Below are 21,616 nucleotides of genomic sequence, written 5' to 3'. Positions count from 1 at the left end.
TACAAATCTCAGCTTTTGGTCTTTTTCTCTTTTTTTTACACTATCTAAGATAGAAGAGCATTTTTGTTTTAATCTCTAGTAGAGGCAAGTCCAGTCAATGAAACCCCTTGATATCTCAGTATTTCTTTAAATTCTTCAAGGGCACACACAAAAAGAGTACACTTCAACCCTCTGACTCAAATGATGCTTTATAACTTTCTTCTGCCTCCCAGCCCCCTGTGGGTCCCCATATAGTCCTAATGGAAAACAAAAACATTTGGCTGCTGTGATACCTGTATAGCTCATGTAGTTGTTGAATGGAGCCCCTGGAAAGTGGGTGAAGCCACAGGTGTCGTTGGTAGGCTCTGGACCCTGGCACAGCTTACTCTTAGGAGTAGGGGCTGTGTCCGCACAGAGGTCTCCTGTATCCATGGAGGGCGCCGTCTCCCTGCAGGGGTCATCACAGGATTCTTTCTCACTGACCCCTTTAAAGACATGGTAGAGTCCCAAGACATGCCCCACCTCATGGATCATGACATTGGTATGGCCAGGCATGCCGTAATAGGATGGATTAAGGACAACGCCACCTGCAGTGGAAGATTTGGACAACATCGCTTGATTATATCTTCTGATAAACACCACATGTTCAGTTTTCAGCCTCTAAGGAGACAATTTATAACTTTCCCGATGTGCTTTCTGGCCACAAATACCCTCTGACCTCATCAATAAAGATTTATTTTACCCATTCTCCCATGAATGAGTCCTCCTAGATGCCAAGGATAACTGTAGGGGCAAGGTAGCATGATTGAGGTTGAGAGCCAAGATTCTCAACCCTGGCTGCACATTAATATCACCTGTGGAAGTTTTTAAAAATAAAGATATCCAAATATCACTCCCTACCAATTGAGTCCAAATATTTGAGGATAGGGTGGAGAACCTCTGGTATATGCAAAAGCACATGGAGATTGAAGCTAGGGAAGTGAGGTCTGAATCCTCCAAACACCAGTTCTGAGGACTTGACTGCTGCCTGACCTTGAGAATCTCAGTTTTGTTGTCTATAATGTGGGGATGATAACACCTACTTATTGAGGATTTTAAAGCATTTGGCTCATTGTAGGATTGTAGTAAATGACAACTCTTGTGTGCTGCTTCTGATTTCATGGCTCCTACTCTCAAGGAGGTAGTGACCAGTGAGACAAAAGACAAGTCCAACAGAACCACCAGGAAATTGAGAATGTCACACATACTGTAAGAGTACCTCCCACCCCAACTCCCCAAAAATCTCCATGAAAACGCCGAGGGAGGTGTTTCATAAAAAAAGCATATTACACCGAATCTGGGCTTGATGAAAGACCTAGAGGTATCAGTGTTATCTTATAAAAGAAAAGGCTAAAGACCTCTGAGACCCCCAACTTCTGTCCAGATTGTTGGAGTTCCAGTCCCTGCTTCCCTCCTCTCCCCATGGTTGGAACTACTTGGTTTTCCTTTGTCACCCCCCTAATTGGCAGGGTCATGCTCATCCTCACATCTAGAACCTGAGACAGGAGATGTTACCAGCTCTGAACCAAATCTCTGGGATCCTGAGTTACCCTTGGCTATGTTGTCAGGCTGACCATGCCCTGCTATCCTAGGTCTGACCCAAGTTCCCAGGACCTGCTTTATTCCTCATACCTGAGCCTACCCTGTATCAACAGAGGGACTATGTCAGTGAGGCATGACTCAGTTTGGGTCTCCACCCTCTTACTGTAGCTTTATATAAACAGAGACACAGAGAGAGAGAGAGAGAGATGCAGAAAAAGGAAGCTGCCCTTTTGATCCTGCCACGTGAAAGCAAGGAGAAAATAGAGAGGACTCCAGGTGTTCCTATAGCTGCCTCTAAGTGGCTCAAGTAGCTGAGTCCAGGGAAAGATGCCTGATTGCCCACAGCTAAGCTCAAGGACAGACAACCTGAGAGGCTGTGAGAGGTCCCAGAGTCTGGAATCAACAGAGCATAGAGGCATAGAAGGAGGTCCTGGAGGGGCGGGCCCATGGAGCAGTTCAGGGCTGAAGAGAAGAGCCCTGCCATATGCCTAGTGATCAACACTCTTGGCCTGTCCCCTCCACGCTGAGGACAATAGGCCAGGCTTCTCCTCTGTGGCACTCCTCAGGTGCATTCCATAAACAGAGGAACATAGATTTAACCAGACAGCCCTTGAACTTCAAATGAAAATACAGGCATTTTTAATGCACACTTGCTGACAGTTATGTTTTCCATTCCAGAGAGATAGGATTTCTGCCCCAAACCGTATGCATGGAACACATGGCAGTGGGCCTTGTAACCATATGGGTGTTAAATAAAATATTGCATATTCTAATTTAGGAGTAAGTGCTAAATGTACACCAATACTTGTAGATGAAAAAGCAGGGAATCTTAAGGTCTTGACATTCTTACAGTAATTCTGCCCTTTAGAGCACAAGGTTATAGAATCACAGTGGACTAGAATGAAAGGAACTTGTAGTTTGGTTCTGATGCTAACTAGCTGTATGCTCTTGGCCCTGCTACTTAATCTTTCTTTCGGTCTCTTCATCTGTAAAGTGAGAGAGAGCAAGACTGACTTAGGCTAAGACTTCTTCCTATTCTCAAGCCATGCCCCAAAGAGCTAACTGGCAGGGTTTAGTGAGACAATCATAAACACTATGTGAAGAAATCTGAGTTATCAAGAACTGTCACCACATCAGCCTTATGGTTTGTGTTCCATCTCTCAGGGGAAGGCAGAAAGCTGGGGATGAGCAACCTACAGAGAGTCTATTCTCAATGTGCTGCACATTTGCAGCTGAGCCAGATTTACTGCCTATTAATCCTCACATCATTTCCACTAGTTTGTCCTCCCTCTTTCTTACTCCCAGGGGTCCCACACTATTCTTCTCAAAGACTCTTTATTTCAACTAAACAGAACTTATTAAATTATTAGGGGATGGGAATTTAATCACTCACCCAGACATGCTCACACGCATACACCCCATGGACAAGAGAGAAAAGACATTAATTAATTTCATGGTTTAGTTGAGAGAAATATGTTCAAGTTCACACAAACAAATGTATTCATATCAAACACTGACTGAGGTATAAAACTTGTTGCCCAAAATCTAAAAAAGAAATACAAGAATTTTTTTCATGAAGAAAGAATGAAACATTAATAAATTTAAAAAAAAAACTGACTTTGAAGCAATAGTATGAATGGAGGGACAATAGTTTAGAAATGCTAACGTTTTTCACCAGTGGTTCCTTGTCTCCATTTCCCTCCCAAGTCAGAAAGCCAGACTCTTCTGCATTCATTACCTCACCAGGAGGTAAACAACAGGGTAAAAAGCAAGGAAAGAAGAAGTCCTTTTTTGGCTTCAGCGTTTCCAAAGCCTATGTTGTGGCCCTGAGGACGCCATGGTGTGGTCAGCATGGTAGGTGAGTTGAGGACAGCAATTCCTGCCTTCACACCTCTGCTACCATCACCTCAGCATAGATTCCTCTAAGCTGGAGAGAGGAGGGATAAAGGAGAAACAATGGGAGGTATAGACAGTGATGGGTTCAGAAAATGTGAAGTTTACCATGTCTTTCAAGGTCCTGGGGAAGGTAGAAAAATTCAAAGCAGGTTTGTAAGCTCTGACAGCAAGAAGACCTTGCCTCATTCCAGGGATGGATTCCTGGATAAGAAGCCTGGTTCTGGCTGGCCTAGATGTCTAAGGAGGCAGGCCACAGTGGCGGTCCTGTGGATGGGAACAAGGGTCATCCCAGGTGATTGGCATCAACTGATGACTAAAGACAAAATGGGCTCTCCCCTGCTGCCTTGGCATAAACAGGCCCTTCTACAGTCAGATATAACCTCAGGCAAAAGAGTCTCAATTGACTGAGAGTAAATTTCCACTACCCAGCAATATAGGGTTCAAAATAAAAATTAAGTTCAATTGTAGAAGAATAAATAGTTACATCTGTTCACATACCTGAATGTTTATATCGAAACTGGGACTCAATATATTCTGGTACCACCAATTTGGACATAGAAGGCAATATGACTGGAGTTCCCTGGATTTAACAACTGGTGGCCATGTGTAGCCCAGCTGCTGCTTAATGGTCTGGTGGGGAGAGCACAAATGCCTTCTTAGAAGACCTTTCATCCTCGATTATGAGGAACAAGCTAAAACAATAAGAGGGTTGCTGTGTGGTCTAGGAGATGGTGTAGGGGAAGAAAAGAGAGAAGTTTCTGATTAAAAGACAAAATCTCAGTAGCAGACAGACAAGCTCCCAAAGTGATGCCGTGTTTCCAAGTTCCAACTGGCTTTTGCTAGCTTCAGCACAAGCCTGCCAGAGTGGTTCATGGTAAAGAGAAAGGTTCCCAAAACCACTTCTATTAAGAAAACTCAGGAAATTTGAGAAAAAGACACTGGTTGAAATGACTTTGAAACAGTCCTATAAAACTTTTAAGGCTGAATGTTATATGCCCATAAAACAAGGAGGTCGAGAGCTGGTCTGCAGGTGCATACATAATTATTTCCAGTTACATGCTAAAACACATTTCACTAGTTTTCATAATGAAGTGTAACACTAGAAAAGTATGCCTGAGGTCCAAGGACGGAGCACTGGGGCACAGTGCAAGGGAAGCAAGTGGCACATGTGGACTGATAGAAAAAGAGAAAGAAAGAAAGTTAACAGGAGCTAGGAGAAGTGTACCCTTACTAGAACCAGTCCAGGAACCACTCATCTCCAGATATTGTGTTGGCCTTCTGGTTTTACAGCCTGTGGTTTCATTTGAAGGAGGTGCTTGTTCCAGGCAGGACAGAACCAAGTCAAGAATGCACAGAGGATTAAGATTTTGCGAGTATGATGTCACTTTTTTATCCTTTTTTACCCTTTCAGCCAATCCTCCTTCCAACTGTTAACACTTTCATGGGAAAAAAAGTGATCTGATACATTAAAACTAAAGACATTATTACTAAGTCATCAGAGACTTATTATGTAACCCTTTCATTGTTCTGCATTAGGGCAGTGCCTTAAACACACACACATACACATATAACGTCATAATAGATTTTAGGCAAAACAATGTAAGAGTGGGAGAAAGACATTTTCTGTAATTCATTTGTTCATTCAGCATTTACTGAGCAGCTACTGTATTTCAGACACTAATCTGGGGTACCAGTGATACTAGGGCATATTCTAAAATAGGAGGTCCTACAAATTACCACACAAAAATTATTATTACACCTAATTATAAATGAATAAGCCTATCTTTGGAGCACCCCAATTTCAGGACATGAAGTTCATATCCTAGGGCAACTTTGTGAAAGATTTTTAATATCCTAGAGTGCTGAGTTCCAAACCCCCCAAACACTCAGAATCACCCCACATTCTGAATGCCATCTTCTAACAATTAAATAATCTACAGTAGCAACTTGAGGATACTTCCCATAAACAGAACTCATTTCATTCATGTCATCTAATCTGCCTAATTAATGATTCTATAATCCCTCATATTTACATGACGCACTCTGGTAACACATCTTCTCTCCAGGAAGAACCACTCTGTCTTGGCATAGTAAAGAGAAGACAAGTGGCTAGAAGACAAGATCTGCTTTGCACAAGCCCAACCATTTATCAATAATAATTAATTGGATCAGAGTACATGGAATTCAGTGAGCACCTTCATGGTCTGTAAATGCCGGGGTGTATCTGAGTGTGGTGTTATCACACTTCCCTCTTCACCAGGATCCTCCCACACACCATAGGCACATTCAAGTCTCTTTCCATCATCACCCTCTAATTATAACCTTACAACCTTTTTCATTGTATCTCATTATGCCTTCACAGCTAAAGTTCTTGAAAGTTCTACAATCTCTTCTGCACCTTCTGTAGACTCCTCAACTCACCCACTCTGGTTTCTGTGCTTGCACTCCACAGAATCAATCTGGCCAAGATTGCCAAAGACTTCTCACGAGTCAAATTAAGGAATATTTCTCAGCACCTGAAGTTTCACCCGGAGTGTCCAAGAATGTATCATAACAATGTAACATTCTAAACTCAACATCCTTGTTAGTTATGAGAAAGGCCAGGTTTATCCTAGGGACACCCCTACAAAAGTCCTGGGTGAGGGAAGGGTATCTCACCTCTGACCTGGTTTCCTCTGCTATCACATTTCTCTGTGCCCTACACTGTTCTTACTTTGCCTTCCACCAGATAACTGGCATACCCAAAGTGTTGCTTTCCTCCCATCCTCTGGGCTCCATGACACTCACATACCCTACACAAAATACCCACCACCACTTAAACTCTTTCCTTCTCTGAGCTTATGAGAAGTTATACCATTGCAAGCAATTGAACTCCTAAAGACACATTTGTTTCTTGAGAAATCAGCTTACATTTTTCCATGGAACTAAAAAACTGTAGTTTGGAAGTGAGGGCTAAGGGTAAGGGCAGGTTCAGGAAGGTCAACCACAGATGCACTGCATTTGGAAATTCTACTGTTAACAATAGAGCTAATATTTATAAAGCCCTACCATGTGCCAGACACCCTTCCAGGTGCTTATTACCCCCATTTTACATATGAAGAAACTAAAGTTCAGAGAGGTAACTTGCTCAGGATCCCAATTTTTTCTGTCTGCTTGAAGTGATAGGTTACTCCATCATCAAAGATTTGTTTTTCCCCATCAAATTCATTATGTGGTTTCATTTGAAGATCCCATATGTTTGTCTTCCCATTATGCACCAGGCTCAAGGTTTTGCACATTGTTGCATGTTGCTTATGGCCTCACTGGGATCTCTGAATGCTCTGCAGCAATAGAGATGTGCCCTAGCACAGTCAATGACAATTAGAAGGCTGGTTGGCCCAGAGCACTACAAAGTGTCTAACTGCCCTGTGCCAGGATGACAGACTCTTCTCTCTAGTCTGGCCAAAATGCCCTTGCACTTATTTTATTTCTTTGCAGCAGGGTCCTTGTGGATCATGGGAGACTTTCTTGAATTCCTCTCTCCTTCATTACCAGTTCACTTCTGATTCCTGGTCCTCCTCTAGCATCTGCGGAAGTCATTTCTCAGCTGGAGTTGTAGAAACCCCAGAACTCAACATCTCAAAAACCAAACTGATTTCCCATTTGCTCCTCCTTTTCCTATATTTTATAATTTACTACCATCATCCACTCACTCCATCAAACAGAACTCCTTTTTTCCCATCTACTTATGTATGTGACCAAAGTTTCTCTGCACTTAAAGTCACTTAAGGAAAAAGAGCAAAAAAAATTGATGCCTTCATTATAGCAATAATTATTATTCATCCACAGACACAGAAACTAATTTTGGGGAGAAAAAAAGCTACAATCATCTGATTAATATATGCATTTCTCACATATCTTATTTTTCAATAATGACTAGTCATTTAAAAATATTGTTTTGATCCGTTATGGACTAGTGTTCATTTCAAATTATAACTCAGTGGAGAAAAACATTTTAACATTTAAAACTTATGATCAGTACCAATATCAATAGCCTGATTGTCATACTCCATTATAGTTTTGCAAGATGTTACTATTCGGACAAAGTAGGTAAAGGGCAACAAGAGCTCTTATTATTTCTTACAACTACATAAGGGTGTTCAATTATCTCAAAATAAAAAGCTTAATTAAAGAACTTATGATCACAAAACAGTTGTTTTAATCAAAATATGTTTTAGTAGAGAAGCAGATGGCCAACTAGACTTTGAAAAAATATATGTATAGGTTACATTAGTATAACGTTCTGTGGGAGAATTGAAATGGAAAAAATTCAAAGGGAAAAAGGAATAAAGAATAATTTCCAATGTTAAAAAAAAAAGTAATTCATGGCCACATATTTTTTAAGTGAATGATGGTGATTATCAAATTGTTATGGCATTGAGGATACATTTAAAAGAGTCAGTTACCAATTTTATTTTAATATACACAAAATGCCAGAAATTACATTCTTTTGCTTCTATTTAAACTTTTGATCAAATTTGTAGATGTTGCTTTAAAAACTTGTAAAGGAGTACATGTTTTTTTCAAAAATCTTTAAGGGGATACAAGAGCAAAGATAAGTTTGAAGAGGACTGCTCCAGCCATTCCAATTCCGTTCCACTTCTAAGCATGTCCAGGTTTTTAATAGTTCTGAAGCTTGGCATCCAACAGTTTTTTCACTCTGGAACGCCCTCCCATTGTCTGCCAAGCTCCTGTTTATCCTTAAACTCTTGGCTCAAACCTCAGTCCTTCTGGGCACTCTTTCCTGAGGCTTTCAGCACAATAGGCACTCTCTCTTCTACTACCTAATCTCCTGTGCAATACCATAGCATTGTTTTATAATGGTGTATTTGCATGTCTGTCCCCCAGGTATGCTGTGTGCCCCTTAAAGGTGGACTCTTTTCATTGTTTGATCACTGATATTGCCACAAAGCAGAGTTAACAGTTTTTCTTTGAATAAAGGGCTGGTTTACTACTATTTTAAGTATTCTGCCTTTGAAGATACATGTTCAGTTTAGGTATTGTGTACTGAGGCATAAAGATCATTGAACCACTGAACATTAGAGCTCAAAAGGGTGGTATTCATTCATTCATCTATAAAAATAAGTCTGTCCTGCACTAATACAGCATTAAAAGTATAAAATTATGCCAAAAGGCAGAAATGGTATTGATGACAAAGCAGAGCCACAAATCATGTTGGTCTTTCCACATAGTGACTTTAAGTCACTATGAAGTCAATCTTCAAACTTTTAGACTAGTGTGATTATCTGTGAGGTCATGCCACTGATCCTCAAAATGTAGGGCCTTGCATGTTGACACGAACATAATCTTATCCTGAATCTTGAAAAGACCATCTTTACAAAATCTTAAATGCATTCCTTGATCCCATTAATCCAGCTGTCTGCACTATTCTACAACTGATTTAGGTCAATATGATTCCTGTATTCAATCACAGCTGTGATTGAAGAAGAAGAAATAAATAAGAGCACAAGCAATTTCGTACTGAGTCAGGTCTGTGAGCTGTTCAATCTAGTCTTCTATTTCAACATGTTGTGGAGGAACACTATTATTCCTCAGAGGTTTAAGAACAAAATATGAATATCTCTAATTTCTTTTGGAATTCATTCTGACTCAATAAGTACTCTACTTATGTATAAATGTCACAGACCTTATTCAGATTTTACCAGTTTTCATATGCACTTGAATGGGGGGAGTAGGGCTCATCACACATGGTTAAGTTCATGTGTCACCTTGGCCCGGTTTTGATGTCCAGTTGTCTGGTCAAGCAGGCACTGACCTGATTGTTATTGTGAGGACATTTCATGGACTTAAAATCATAAGTAAGTTGATTGTATCTATGACTGATTACATCTACAATCAACTGAGGAGACTACCTTCAACAATGAACAACCTCTCATACAATCAGCTGAAGGCTTTTACAGGAGAAATGATGATTTCAGCGGTCAAAAGGAAGAATTTCCATCTCTACTTCAGACAACCAGCTTCTCCTGGGAAATCCATCAAAAACCTTCATCAGGGAGGTGGCTGTCGCTCAATCAGGTGGGCTCCCGTCTACCATATGGGAGGTCCTGGGTTCACATCCTGGGGCCTCCTTGTGAAGGCAGGCTCGCCCACACACTACAGAGAGCCACCCAGCTCCCAAGCACCACAGAGAGCCCACTCAACAAGGTGGCACAACAAAAAGGGAGACAGGCAAAAAATGCAGAAGAGCACAGTGATGGACCCAGAGAGCAGACAGCAAGCAAGCCGCAAGCAGGGAGGGGAAATAAATAAAATAAATACAGACACAGAACACACAGCAGATGGACACAGAGAGCAGACAGCATGCAAAACCTGCAAGGGCGGAGATTAAAAACGAAAACCAAAAAACTTCATCAGAGTTCCCACCTTCCACACTGCCCTTTGGAATTTGGAATTATGCATCCCCACAATCATGTGAGACCATTCTTATAAAAATCTCATAATATTTACACATATCTCCTATCAGTTGTTTCCCTAGAGAACCCTGATTAATACACATGTATAGATTTATGTAACCACTGCCATAATCGAAGTACAGAACTGGGCCATCAGTGCTAATATCTTCTTTCTGCTCCCCCTTTATGTCACACCTGTTGTAGAATTTGAGAGAGGTTCAATTATTTGCGTATAGAGAGACCAGGACTCAGGAATGATTTTGAGAAGGAAAAATGGTTTATTGACGGCCGACTGGACTCGGGAGCTTTTTGTTTCAATCCCAAGCCCGGAACAAGACTCCTGAGTCCCTTTTATACAAAGAAGAAAGGCCAAATGGTCCTTTTGTCTCAGCTCTCAATAGGCTTGAATTAGGATATATCTTCCACATCCCAGATGAGCCCCCAGCATGGACTTCACACATTCCAGATAAGCCTCCAGCCCATTTGGTCTGCATTTCCCCTGAATATTTAAAGTTTATAGACTTTGCATTGTTAAACTGTTTCCTGGGACAGGAGTGGCTGCCATGATTACCAAGGGCCAGACTGCAGCCTCTTACCATCCCACACCCACAAGTCACAGACAGCTTAGGTTATCTATTAAGAGACAAAGAGCCTCCCACCCATAGCCTACATCACAACCACATACCTTTCCCCTACTCTCTGCCCCATTCTGAACTTCTGCAGACACTAATCTGCTCCCTTCTCTATAACTTTGTCATTTCAAGTATACTACATAAATGGAATCATACAATATGTCAGTTTTTGAGATTGCCTTTTTTCACCCAGCATACTGCCCTGGAGGTCCATCCAAGTTTCTGCAGGCTCTAATATTTTTTTCCCTTTTTATTGCTGAGTAGTATTCCATGCTGTGGAAATACCACTGTTTGTTTAAATAGAACTGTGGACATTTTGGGCCTTTACAGTTTGGGGCTATTACAAATAAAGCTGCTATGAAGATTCATGTACAGGTTTTTGAGTGGTCATAAGTATTCATTTCTCTAGACTAAATGTCCAGGAGCCCAACTGATGGGTCATATGGTAAGTGTAGATTAGTTTTGTAAGAAATTGCCGAACTGTCCTTCAGAGTGGCTGTACCATTTTTCATTCACATCAACAATATAAGAATTATCTCTGCGTCCTTGCCAACATTTGACATTGTTACTATTTTTAAATTTTAGCTGCTTTCATAGGTATGTAGTGAAATTTCATTGTGGTTTTAATTTGCATTTCTCTCATGGCTAATGATACTAAGCATCTTTTCATGTGCTTATTTTCCATCTGGATATCCTCATTGGTAAAATTTCTGTTCATGTCTTGGCCCATTTTCTAATTGAAGTTTTTTGTTTGTTTGTTTGTTTATTGCTTAGTTTTAAGACTTCTTTATATATCCCAGATACAGGTCATTTGCAAAAGATGCAGATTGCAAATATTTCCTCTCAGTCTATAGTTTCTTTATTCATCCCCTTAACAGAGTCTTTTGCACACCAAAAGCTTTTAATTTTGATTAAGTCCAACTTATCAATTTTTATTTTATCATCCATGTTTATGGTGTCCTATATAAGTACTCTTTACCTGGCCCTACCCTGAATACTTTCTCCTATGTGTTAAAAGCGCTATAGTGTAAGTTTTTATATTTAACCTTATGATCCCTTTTAAGTTTATTTTGTATAAGATGTAAGGTGCAAGATGAAGTCATTATTATTCTTTAATTTTTGCTGATGGATGGCCAGTTGCTCTAGAATCATTTATTGAAAAGATTTATTGCCTATTTTTTTCTTTGTCTTTACTTTTTTAATATTACATTCAAAAAATATGAGGTCCCCATATACCGCCCCCCCTCACCCCACTACTCCCCCTATAACAACAATCTCCTCCATCATCATGAGACATTCATTGCACTTGGTGAATACATCTCTGAGCACCGCTGCACCTCATGGTCAATGGTCCACACCATAGCCCACACTCTCCCACAGTCCACCCAGTGGGCCATGGGAGGACATACAATGTCCAGTAACTGTCCCTGCAGCACCACCCAGGACAACTCCAACCCCCCAAAATGCCCCCACATCTCATCTCTTCCTCCCACTCCCTACCCCAGCAACCACCATGGCCACTTTCTCCACACCAATGCCACATTTTCTTCGATTACTAATCACAATAGTTCATAAATAGAATATCAGTAAGTCCACTCTAATCCATATTCCTATTAATGCCTATAATATATGTAGTGGTAATATATTCCTTCTCTCATGTCTTTTTTCTTGATCAGTCAGTCTTTCTGGGGTTTATCAATATTTTTTCCAAAGAAACAACTTTTGACTTTGTTAATTTTTCTAATGAACAATTATTTTCTATTTCGTTTGATTTCTTCTCATTTTTTATTTCTTCTGTCTTCATTCTTTGGGTTTAATTTCCTATTCTTTCCTGGATTCTTGAAATGGATAGTTATATCAGATTATCTTCTTTTCTAATACACAAAGCTATAAATTTCCTTCACATAAAGCTTTTGCTCTACACCATATTTTGATGCATAATATTGGCATTATCATTCAGATTAAAGCAATTTCCTATTTCCATTATGATTTGTTCCCTGAGCCATGGGGTAATTAAATATATATTGCTTAATTTCCAAACATTTAGGGATTCCCGTGTTATTTTTTATTGTTGTTATTAAATTTGAATTTATTTTCAATGAGATCAGAAAACAAGGTCTTTATGATTTCAATCTTTAGAGATGTACTTTTTGGTCCAACATTCTTTGGGTGAATTTCCTATGGCACATGAAATGAATGTATGGTCTGCACTGTTCTAATTTTACCATTAGGTCAAGCTCATTAATCATGTTTTCCAAATCTATAGCTCTACCGAATTTTTGATTGTGTATCCTATTATTTTCTGAGAAAATTGTTTCAAAACCACCCACTATGGTTTTGGATTTGTCTATTCTCCTTTAATTTCTGTCAGGTTTTTTTTTTCTTTTTTTAGGGTAGATTATTAGGTACATATCACTTTATCATTGGTATATTTTTCAATTGAGTTGATTCTTTTATCATTATAAAATATTCCTATTTCTCACTGGTAATACTTCCTACAAGAATGCTTACTTTATATATTAGAAAGCTACACTTTCTTTGGGAGAGTATTTGCACTGTATATATTTTTCCATCCTCTTATTTTCAACCTATGTTCTTATATTTAAATTGTATCTATTATAAGCACCATATCCCTATGCCCCCATCTTATCCCTTCCCTGTACAAATACTTACCTCCAGCTTATCTTAGGTTTCACCCATGTAGGCATCAGCTCACAACCTTCCTCTCCCCCCGCACCAACTTCCTTTAAGCCTATCATACAGCCTCTAGCTCTCTGAGACAGCTTGTTTTATTTATTTCATGTCAGAAATGTCATGTAGTATTTGTCCTTCAATGCCTGGCTTGCTTCACCCAACATAAGGTCCTCAAGATTCATCCATGTTATCCCACGTGTTTGTACTATATTCTTTCTTGTAGCTCAGTAGTATTCCATTGTATGTATACACCACATTTTATTTATCCATCCACTGAATGTACTGGGGGAGAGTGTAAACTACAATGTAAACTATTATCCATGTGGTGCAGCAGTGCTCTGAAATATATTCACCAAATGCAATAAATGTGCCCCAATGATGAAAGAGGCTTTTTTTGTGGGAGGAGTGGGGTGAGGGAGTTGGGAGTTATATGGGAACCTCTTATATTTTTTGAATGTCACTTTTTTTGTGATCTGTGTATCTTCAAAAAAATACAACTGAAAAAATTGATTGAGTGGGGAGTGGGATATATGGGAACCTCTTATGTGTTTTAATCTAACGTTTTGTGTGATCTATTAACTTTAAAAAAAGATAATTTTTTTTTTAAAAAGCACCATATAGTTAGGTTTTGTTTTCAATTTGACCATTTCTGACTTGGAATAGGTGTATTTAGTCCATGTACATTCAATGTAATTACTAATATATTAAATTTGAATCAATGTCTTTATCATTTGTTTCAATTTATTCCTATGTTCTCCTTCTTCATTGCCTTCTACACATTATTTAATTTCCTGCTCTGTTTATTAGTAAGAAATTAATTAGCATTTTAATGGTTACTATGAAGAACATAATGTGAATTTTTAGCTTATTACTATCTAAACTTATCTACAATTATTATTTTTTTCTAGATACAGGCAAAGATGGGGTCTTAAACTCTAATTTCATTTATTCTCTTCTTGTGTTTTGTGCTATTAGTGCCATATATTTTAATTCTACATATATTTTAACCCCTCAAAGACATTGTTATTACTTTTAATATTTTTTTACCCTTTCTAGTGTTATCCATTTCCTTCTGTATTTCTCTGCTGATACCCGGGATCATTTTCCTGCTGCCTGCATAATTTCCTCCAATATTTCTTTCAGTGCTTGTATTAAATTCACGCAATTTTAGTTTCTCTGAAAATGTTTTTATTATTTTCCTCATTTTAAAGTATATTTTTCCTAGATAAAATTCTAAGTTAGCAGTTCTTTTCTTCACACACTTTAAAAAGATATCCATCTGTTGTCTTCTGGCTTTCATAGTTTCTGTTGAAAAGTCAGCATATAAACTATAGTGTTGTTCCTTTTAATGAAACGTATTCTTTTTCTCTGACTACTTCCGAAATTTTTCTGTTTGACTTTGGTGGTCAGAACTTTTATTATAATTGACCCAGGTATTATTTTCTTTCTATTTTTCTTGCTTGGAGTTTGTAAAACATAGTGAATCTGAATTTCTCTCTCTTCTTCTGAAACTCCAATTGCATGTATTTTATTTATTTTTTTAATTATCTTTTTAAAAGATACATAGATCACACAAAATGTTACATTAAAAAATATAAGAGGTTCCCATATACCCCACTCCCCACACCCCCTATTCCTCCCACATCGACAACTTCTTTCATTTGCATGTACTTCAGAAATGTTTCATCAGGTTCCAAATTTCTCTTAGGCTCTTTTCCATTAATTTTCCCATTAACTTTTATATTTGTGCTTTAACTGGTATATATTTTTTAACAATCTTTTAGTTTTATAATTCTTTCTTCTGTTCATAAATTCATCTATTAATTTCTTAATTTCATTAATTGCATTTTCAATTCTAAATTGTAATTGTAAAATGTCCATGTAATTCTTTATTATAAATTCTGAAGAAACTCTCTATTTTTTATCTATTTTTAAAGTGTCCAATAACCCAAATATCTGTATAACCTGTGGGTCTGCATCTATAGTCTGCTTGCTTATTATTTATTTTGTTGGTTGATTGGTTAATTTACCATCATGTGGCCCTGATTCTGGCACACCTGGTGTTTTTATTTTAATTTATTGCTGGACATTGTGAATGAAAACTTAATAATGTTGTCTTCCTCCAGGGAATATTTAATTTTCTTCTGTTAGGCTATAGGAATATAAGCAGATGACCATTCTCCAATCAGAATTCAGAGTATTTCAGGCTGGATTTTAGGCTTTGTGTAAGCTGGGATGTTTCTGTTTGCCCTTACATATAGGTTGTCTCAGAGTCCCTCCTCCTCAAAAGGACCTCAACTTCATTTCTGTTTTCCCCTATACTCCTTCATACTCCTGAAATAACTTTTTTAGCTTTTTAACCTCTTAGCAGTTATTTTATATTTATTTTCTTGGTAACTGGCCTGAAAATACATAGTTTAAGAATTAGCAAATATTAAACAGAAAATTGTAAGCAGAATATCAGGTGCACTTTTCTGTGCTTTCTATTTCTCTGGGATCTTGATCCTTCAAGTCTTGGCTACCTTGTGGGGCCTGATTTCTAATTTCTGTCTCCCTAGTAGTGAGACAAATCAAGCTCTAGGCTGCTGCTCTCTGCTCTGCTTCTATTCCATTCACTAAGAATTTGACAATTTCCCTGAGGGGAAAAAACTATGTTAAATATAGGGTTCACTTCAATGCATGCTTCTTGTCTATGGAATTTGGTCCCTCAGGTCCTTTTTATATTGACTGCTGTCTAGTGCCTTCAAATAGCTATTTTCTGGTATTTTATCAAGGTTTTATAATTAAATAAGTCTTGTCAATCACCCAGGTCCAATAAAGTTAGCAAACCCTCAATGTTCTGCTCCCAGCCCAGCATGTTTCTTATTAAGAGGCCCAGATTTGTCTCCATAAATAACCAGACATATCACTTTTTAAGATTTTCAACCAGATAGGTACAGTTCCCTATGACAGACCTAGGGCTCATGGAAACTATTGCTAGGTAAAACTTGCTGGAAGGACCTTGCTCACCCACACCACCGAAACTTTACCTTCATGATTCAGGTGTTCCAATTTAGAGGAACTTTCTTACAATGCTATATGCTCCCTATGCTGCTGTTGCTTTTGATAAGAATAATTCAGGGAAACGGACTTGGCCCAGTGGTTAGGGCGTCCGTCTACCACATGGGAGGTCCGCGGTTCAAACCCCAGGCCTCCTTGACCCATGCAGCTGGCCCATGCACAGTGCTCATGCACACAGGAAGTGCCATGCCACGCAGGGGTGTCCCCTGTATAGGGGAGCCCCACGCGCAAGGAGTGCGCCCCATAAGGAGAGCCACCCAGCACGAAAGAAAGTGCAGCCTGCCTAAGAATGGTGCAGCCCACATGGAGAGCTGACACAACATGATGCAACAAAAAGAAACACAGGTTCCAGAGCCACTGACAACAATGGAAGCGGACAAAGAAGACGACACAGCAAATAGACACAGAGAACAGACAACCGGGGGTGGGGGGGAAGGGGAGAGAAATAAATAAATAAATAAATCTTTGGGAAAAAAAAAGAATAATTCAGCACACCCAACCTTACCATTAAAGGGATTATCAGAATATGACCTTCATGGCTGAAACCTACAGACCATCTTACATCAGCATTATCAAAAATCTTCAGGCAGTTTCCTCAAACTATTTCTACCCACATAGTACAACCAAAGATTTACAAGTCCCTTCTTAGCTAGAACCAACAAAAATGTTTCATTGCACCTACAAAAATTGGTAACCGATTCACAATAATTGCAGATGACCCTGAATATATTCTTTGGTTCATACTGGATCTCTGGACATACCAGGCCTTTATTTGGTATTCTTGGAAACAAGTAATCAATACATGCAGTGGTCTTGCCTTGGTAGCCTCAAGTCAGTAGCAACATCAGAAATTTTGGGCTTCTCATCTTCTACTAATAACTGGAAATACAAAGTTTCATGATGAAAAGCCTACAGGGACCTAAAGCTATATCAGACAACAATAGAGCCAATGGAATCTGGCCATACGTAATAGCAAAGTATTGTCTTTGGGTTGCCACATGTTTAATCTCTCACTGTCTTATTCATTGCCTGATATATATAGCCCCTCTGGTTCTTGATCTGATTCACTCTTTGTGTTCTGTTTCTCTCTTGAGTAACAGCAATACATTTTTACCTATTGCTGACCCCCAGCTTATCTTCTTCCTTCTCTAATTTACAATCATAGCTGCCCTTTGTACACTTGATTATATTTTCTTTGATTATCAGTTCAATACTTTCTAGATTCTACTTCAAAATAATCCCATATTACCTAAGTTTTACATTTTCAGCATTATTTGGTCATCCTTCAATTTATTTTTCCCTGCTTTGTACTTGATTATCAAGATCATATAATTTAAAATCATAAATAAAATTGTTTCTGGGGTCTATAATCATTCTCTTTCCAACATGAAAAACTCCTTCCAACTATGGTATCTAAATTTTTAAATAACTTTTGTTTGTATCTTATTGAAGATTCTTTGAATTTATATAAAAATTACATTGAGCAATGTAATTTATCTGTATGTTATAAAACTGATCTAATATTTCTTGTTCATTGGTCAGGAAGATTCCCTGTATAATGATAAGACACTGTAAAAGGATATTAGCTTGCTTAAGTATACAGTACATAGTAGTTTTGATCAATATTAAGGTTTCCATCGTTTTCCTAGGTGAGCAGGTTACCTTTATCAGCCTGAATTTCCAAGAATCTCCTCATAAGCCCAACTCATTAAGAAGAAGACTACCAGTCTTCTGGCACACAGACTATTTTAAACCAGGCTTCACTATCTAACCACCTTTTCCTTCTTGAGGCTTACCAAGACTTAAAATGGCTCATATGCCATGCCAGAATTAACACCCAGATTATAGATTCAGTCTAGAACACCCTGGTGTTTGCAGTGTTTACTCTAATATCTCTTACTTGTCTGCATTCAAACACTGAGACAGACTCTTGCAAAATTGTCCTAACCCAAAAGCAGCTAACACATGAGTAGATTTTTTCTTTCTTTCTCCCCAAACTCACTTTCACAAACCCCCTTGTACCTCCTTGTTTTTCCTACCGTATTTGGTCTTTACCTCACTTACCCAGATGACTGGTGGCTTCCTTGTCCCAAGGCCAAGTGGCAGCTCCTACAAGATCATCCCGTACTGAGCTGGCAAAGTAGACATTGAGAAAGTGGGTACTGTTGAGCTGCAGGGCCTCCTTCAGCTCCTTCACACTCATGTATGCCCTGGGAAGTACACAAGAAGAGAAAATGTCACACTAGGGGATCAGGAATTAGAGAACAACAGAACCAGACCTAATCAAACCCTGACATTCCAAATGACTATTGTCTTTTGGAGGGTCAGAGAAGCAAAGAATAGGCTGTCATGAGGACCAGCATCCACAACTAAAATCACTGCTAGTTTTCACCCCAATATCACAAGATATGGTTGACATTACACATACATCTCATTGAAATCTATTTCAAGAAATTTTAAAAGACAGTATATTATTTATCTTCAATTTATCACAAATTCATATTAATGTCTTTTTTCTTTCTTGAGAAAAATAAGGAACAAAGTGATAGAACAATAAATCCAAGTCTTTGTTCTAAACATTTTGTTTGATTATAGAGTTGGTTGGTATTCCATTGTATTAATCGACAACAAAACTAGTAATAATTAATGTTTGTTGAGCAATTGTTTTATTACCAGACATGTACATGCATTATATCATCTTAATCATCACAACTCAAAGAGGCTATGGACTATTATTATTTTTAATATTATTATCATTACATATATAAGGAATTTAGTCTTGGAGAAAGTAGTAAACTACCTAAGGCCACAAAGCTAGTAAATGGCAGAGTTGGATGTAAAACATTGGTCTTTCCAAATGCCAAATCCCATGCTCTTCAACCACTAAAATACTCAATATTTGACATCATACCCAATTCCCCACTCTGTGCACAGATTATTTTTTTAAGATAAATATAATGATACTGTCAATCCTTTGCCTTGAAAATTATCCCAGGCCATGCTGAAGATCTTCCAACTCAGTCTCTTGTTCTTTTCATCAGACTGTATGATCTGTTCATGATGGGAAGTTGATCTGAATTTCTATTTAAACACATGCTTATTTTAGGCATTATAATTTAAAGAAGAAAAGGGAAATAGTGGTTAGAAAACATAATGTAAAAGAGAAAAAAGAGATGATATTTAGATGGAAGAGGATATCACAAAGCTATTGCAAAGAATGCTTGTTGTATATACATTTCTCTTCCCACTCCATTAACCAATAGAAATTCTACCCCTACACCCACTACATTATGATACTTACCAAGAAACTTCCTTAGTGGCCTTCAAAATATTAGGCAATAGTGTATTTGCACTTATGCACAGAAGTAAAGGTCTATTAAAAACACATGCCTTGCGGCCCATAAAAAAAGGAAACAAGCACTTGGTCTCTTTATAAGCTCATATATAGTCAAAGACCTTCAACTTCCTGGCATCAAGTTCACTTAAAACTTTACCACAAGCAAGTAGAGACTCAATCTTCTCACTAAAGATTTATTTTAAGAAAAAACAATTAAATCAGAGCCCAGTGGCTCCTTAGACTGATAGGCTGCTTCCCACAGTGACCATTCCAAAGAGAAATATGTTCTTAGCACAGACTGAGCTGGGCCAACAGCTCCCTCAACATAAGTTGGAAATTTCCTTTACAGATTATACTGCATTGTTGCTATTCTGGTAGACAAGCTGCAGACACTGAAACTCCCAATGCAGAATCTAAAGTTAGGACAGCATGACCCTTCTCTTGTTTGCTCTGCCTCTCTATTCTGCCTCCCCAACCATGCTATTGATGCCTTCTATTTAATCCACATGTAGGATGTACTGGCAAGAAGTACTCAAGAAATAGAGAGATTTCAAAGAAGATTGTTTCTGTATTTTTTTTGGAAAAGAATCAAAAAGAGGAATAAAAGTAAATAAACAAAAATATCTTGCTTTAGAACCAAAGATCCTTGGGAGAAAAGGGTTTTATAAATACCACTTTTATTGACTTATAATATCTTGGAAAAATAGCTCTCAATCCCAAGAAACCATCCAAATTCCACGAGATGACGTCAGATGTGATCAGAGGGATAGTCCTTCTGCCGCTTTCCTGGAGACACAATGTTTTTTGGGCTGTCAGTTGGTTTTCCCTGGACATTAGTCACATTCCCTTTCCCTTTCTCTTTTATTAAAAACAATTACAATTTCCTTTATTAATGAATTGATGATTTGGGGCCATGATGGTATCATGCAACTCTTCACTAGGGAGATGTTTCAATATAGCAGAAAAAGAGACAAGGAGGAAAGAAAGGAAGGAAGAGGAGAGGAAGGGAGGAAGGGAGGAAGGGATGGAAAGAAACAAGAAAAGAAAGAAGGTACAGAGAAAACCAGGGGCTGAGTCTCTGCTCAGCCTAGAGTACCCAAGAAGAACCCTTTTCCTGTTCCTATTCCAGGGTTCAAATTAAACTTAAGAGTTGCTAACTTGACAATTTCTCTCTTTTCTCCTCCCTCACTTTTCCCAAATCCTCCTGTCCCTGGCATGGTTTAGTTGGGCTATCTGTGTGTTACTGGCTTCTCTGCCTGTCATTTACCAGTCTTGGCCTCCACCCTGCTGTCCTCCCTCAACCCAGCAGTTCCACTAATTTCCCTTGAGTACCCTCCAAGAGGCCTCCTCCTTTGCCACCAACCTCATTAGTTGGTTCTACTCATCTCTCTTTTCTTTCTTGCCCAGTCCTCTCTCCAACCATAAATTACCCTTCCAGATCACAGTGTCATGTCAAGCTGGTGGCAAACTGGGTGTGGTTGCTCAAACTCCTACTCCCTAAAAAGATATAGATAGAAGACAGAGAATAAGGGAGAAAAGGAAAAGGAAAAACAAAAACAAAAACTAGAGCCAGTTGGAAATTCATTAGTTCAGTGATAGAGGAAAGTTTTATTTTGTTGGAAACAAAGAGTGTTGTCCAGGTTATTTCTAAACCCAAGATGATCAAAGTGTAGTTATCAGTGTGTCTGCTTTGCATGCAGAATGCCTTACCCATTATATAATGCTTGCATACCAGCTCAGAAGTTAGTCAAAGCTAATAAAGATAAACATCTTAGCTCCTTAGTTCACTATGATCAGAGCCTGACTCAGACATTGAGTGAGGAAGAATGGGTATTATTCTTAAGCTCAGAGCTTAACATCTTCCTTCAGAATTGGTTTATTAAAAGACTTACCATCCAAAAGAGCTTAATACTCAGGGGAAAATAAAACAACATGCATAAATGCAGTAAAAATCACTGCGGTCTTGAATTGACGAGAACTAA

General features: G+C 38.5%; 1 protein-coding gene across 1 annotated transcript in view; it reads right to left on the bottom strand.

The window, feature by feature from the left end:
* Positions 1-21,616, bottom strand: part of PAPPA2 (pappalysin 2) — a 331,690-nt gene that overhangs the window by 203,274 nt on the left and 106,800 nt on the right. The window contains exons 3-4 of the mRNA XM_058310161.1: positions 18,362-18,507; positions 273-566 (exon numbers count right to left, since the gene is read on the bottom strand). Of these exons, the coding sequence (XP_058166144.1) occupies positions 273-566; positions 18,362-18,507 (440 nt within the window). The remainder of the gene's footprint in view (positions 1-272; positions 567-18,361; positions 18,508-21,616) is intronic.

Source organism: Dasypus novemcinctus, chromosome 13 (genome assembly GCF_030445035.2).
Source record: "Dasypus novemcinctus isolate mDasNov1 chromosome 13, mDasNov1.1.hap2, whole genome shotgun sequence".
Lineage (NCBI taxonomy): Eukaryota > Metazoa > Chordata > Mammalia > Cingulata > Dasypodidae > Dasypus > Dasypus novemcinctus.
Note: the sequence above shows the minus strand (reverse complement) of the source record. Positions and strands in the feature narration are given on the sequence as shown.